This window comes from Belonocnema kinseyi, chromosome 7 (genome assembly GCF_010883055.1).
Source record: "Belonocnema kinseyi isolate 2016_QV_RU_SX_M_011 chromosome 7, B_treatae_v1, whole genome shotgun sequence".
Classification (NCBI taxonomy): Eukaryota; Metazoa; Arthropoda; class Insecta; order Hymenoptera; family Cynipidae; genus Belonocnema; species Belonocnema kinseyi.
Window position 1 is genome coordinate 73,059,141 of NC_046663.1, and position 3,576 is coordinate 73,062,716.

General features: G+C 39.1%; 1 protein-coding gene across 1 annotated transcript; it reads left to right on the forward strand.

Moving 5' to 3' along the window:
• The first annotated feature begins 2,780 nt into the window (after nt 1–2,780).
• On the forward strand, nt 2,781–3,191 carry LOC117176509. Its single transcript, XM_033366764.1, has one exon. It carries the CDS (start codon nt 2,781–2,783, stop codon nt 3,189–3,191), a length of 411 nt encoding a protein of 136 aa, XP_033222655.1.
• The last annotated feature ends 385 nt before the right edge of the window (nt 3,192–3,576 follow it).

The following is a 3,576-nucleotide window of genomic DNA, read 5'->3' on the forward strand; positions in this document are numbered from 1 at the left end:
AGGGAGCTCTTCTTAATATTTTGACACCAAAATCATGTCGATACACCTTACCGACTGCGAGTAAAGCCACCCACGCTTTAACTTGACAGACTGTATGTTTGGTCGATAGCTATCTTGCCTACGTGTAATGACGTAGAATTTACCATGAAGGTACTTTTCAATATATTCTCTTAGTAGAAGTAAATGTTTTGCTTCCTGTACACGACTTTTAAGCACCAAGGCTGTTAGTGATACTGCATTGACGACATCATTTTGATGCACGAGTCAAATAAGATAATCTGTGCAATTTTGTACTGAGTCTGCTGTAGCCAGAACCGTTCTTCAATGAAGACACTCCAATCTCAGCAATGCTATACCCCCTTTATCTTGAGAAAGGTATATTCGACGTACAGAAGACTCAGGATGATGACTTCGATGGATTGTCATCATATTGTGTGTGCATCGGTTAAAGTTGCTTTAACTCATCGATGTTTCATTTTACTGCACCAAACGTGTAGAGCAGTATAGAAGCGTCCAGCATATTGGTCGTCTGGATCTTATTCTTCCCACATAATTCAGAAGCCCATATTTTTCTGAGAATTTGGCCAAAAATTTTTGAAGGGCCGTGTTTACCACACGCCCAACTTGGGTTTTCGCTTGTGATATTTTAAAATATGCATGTCTCTCCAACACCAAGATGCTGAATTGTGTTTCCACCTATGAGTTAAACATCCTGATCATTTCGCGATGATGTAGTTTCTACACTGTAAGAAATATTTGCAATTTTAGTATACATGGTGTTTGAATTTTGTTTGATCTAAGAGAGAGAGAGAGAGAGAGAGCGCAGCGCCACCTAACGTTCTTTTTAATGTATCAACCAGTATGGCGAATATAGTCTTACAAAGAACGCACGATTTTCTTTATCTCATTGACCTAAAGTGAAATCCAGCATCAAATATTGAAACATGGTCATTCGAGCCGGATTTTCTAACAAATAAGTCAATTGGGCTTCATTTGATGTATGCTTTGACAATAAAAGTTCAAAGGTGAACAATTATCGCGTTCGTAAGTGTCACAAAGAGAATAAAAAAAAAGGCGCGTCCATAGTTGTACAAGTGCGTAATTTCGGCTTAGCGAGTTATAGTTTTCAAGTGCCACTGCAAAAGGCAAATTCTACAAGTCTTGTTCTGTGTACACACAGATTCACAAACTGACTGAACTAGTATATAGTGTGAATTCGAAAATCCTAGTGCGCCAAAATCGCGGTATAGCAAAAGTTTGTTTCGCTAAGCAAAGTCGCCATATTCAATCGATACGAGACTATAGATAACTGGAAGTCTCGCTTCAATTTAGACGATGGATGAAACTCGATGCAGAGGATGACTACCAAGACAACAAATAGTACCTGAAAAACTACAAGATCGGCGCTTCGCAGTTCCGTAAATTTGGTTAGTTGGGACAAGAGGAAAACGCAGACCACGCCCGCTTCAAATCGCTTCACGAACAACGCAGAATTCGACTTTCTTTTTTTTATGGAGAAATGACTTCACACCTCACCACTGGATAAAGGTCACGTTGAGCATCCTTTCCTATTTTAAATTCCTTTTTAAATAGTATATCCTCTAGTAAATATTAACATTCCTTATAATGCCGCCTAAAGCCAAAAAGGAAAAATTGATTCGACTACGCGAGTCGAATAAAACTAAGTTGAACATTTTTATAAAATATGTCGATGGAATTGCAGCTGCCTATACCAATGAGCAAATCGCGTTACCTAATATAACTAAAATAGAGCTAAATTGTCGGTTAGAACATTTTAAGGCAGCTTTCCAAGATTTTGAAGAATACCAAGCTGATATAGATGAACTAACCAACGATGAAGCAGATACCACAAACTATCGCGAAAAATTTGAAACAGATTATTTCAAAATTAGAGCTCGAGACGAAACGTTATAAGCGCGGGGGCCCCAGTCGCTCTAGTTTAAATCCCTCTTATTGAAAATGCTCAAGCGCAAAATATAGCGATTGCGAACGTCGATCCACTTCAAGCACACAGTGTACGGTTGCCTACAACTGAGTTGCCAAAGTTCAGTGGCGAGCTCGAGGAATGTTTGGGGTCTTTAATTCATCAAAACAATCAAATAAGTGAAATACAAAAATTTCACTATTTGAGGGCAGCATTGGAAGGCAGCGCTTTACAAATTATTAAATCTCTCGAATTTTCTGCAGCCAATTACATAGTGGCATGGGAAGCTTTGCGTAACCGTTTTAACAATAAAAATCTCTTGGTACATAACCACATTAAATCTATTTTTAGCATAGAACCTATACAAACATTTGACGGCCTTGAACGCGTTGGATCAATCAACGGACCATTGGGATGCTCTGTTGATTTATATCGTATCAACTAAACTTGATCAAATAACAGCTCGCGCATGGGAAAAGGAGAAAACAGAAAATGAGTTCCGTACTATAGAAGATTTGAAAAGATTTTTAAAGTCTAGGTCAGATATGTTAGAGACTTTAGAAATAAATAATTTACAAATAGAACAACATACTAAACCAAAGTCTAAAAACAACAATAATAATAATCAATCCAAATTGAAATCGCTTCTCGCTAAGAAGATGAATTGTTTGTTTTGTGATGGGGAACATCATCTTCAAGATTGTTCCAAATTTCTCGAGCTCGCGTATGCTTCGCCACGAAGGCTTTGCACCTCGAGCTCGTATCTGATCTGACGGCAGAGGCTTTTATTGCAACTTTTAGACGCTTTATTTCCAGACGCGGGAAACCTTTACACATGTATTCAAATAATGGCACCTGTTTCGTTGGAGCGAATAATGAGCTTGAGCAACTCGGGAGGTTTTTGACTAACGAGTCACAGAACTTGTCAGAAACAATTGCAAATATGGGCGTCTCGTGGCATTTCATTCCAGCTTATTCTCCTCATTTTGATGGAATCTGGGAAGCTGGAGTGAGGTCTACGAAATACCACCTAAAACGTGTTGCGGGCAACAATGTTCTAACTGTCGAGGAATTTTATACCCTACTGGTTCAAGAAGAGGGTTTGCCCAATTCCCGACCCCTGACGCCCCTTTTTTCCGACCCTAATGATTTTTCTCCTCTGACTCCTGCTCATTTTCTGATCGGACGGCCAATTAATTCTGTTGCTGATCCAGATTTATCTCACCTGCCAGAAAACAGACTCTAGATAACAACTGGTTCAGCGCATCCAACAACATTTTTGGACGCGATGGAGCAAGAGGTATATATCTGAACTCCAACAGCGCATAAAATGGAGGAAAATGTATCCCGAAACGAACGAAAACACCTTAGTTTACTCAAGGACAAAGATCTTCCCCCGCTAAGATGGAAACTCGGAAAAATCGTTAAGCTGCACCCTGGCAAGGATGGTATCGCTCGCGCTGTTACTATTGAAACCGGCATTAGTACATGTCAACGAGCACTTGCTGCGATTTGTCCATTGCCAATTGAGTGAAATTGTGCATCCGTTTCTAATTTATTTATTCATTTTTTTTAACAAGAAGTCTAAATTCAACATTATTTATACTCGCTCAGGTATACTTTAAGAATTA

Excerpts from the sequence above, each read along its gene's own strand:
- LOC117176509 (XM_033366764.1), top strand. The coding sequence starts at position 2,781 with ATGTATTCAAATAATGGCACCTGTTTCGTTGGAGCGAATAATGAGCTT.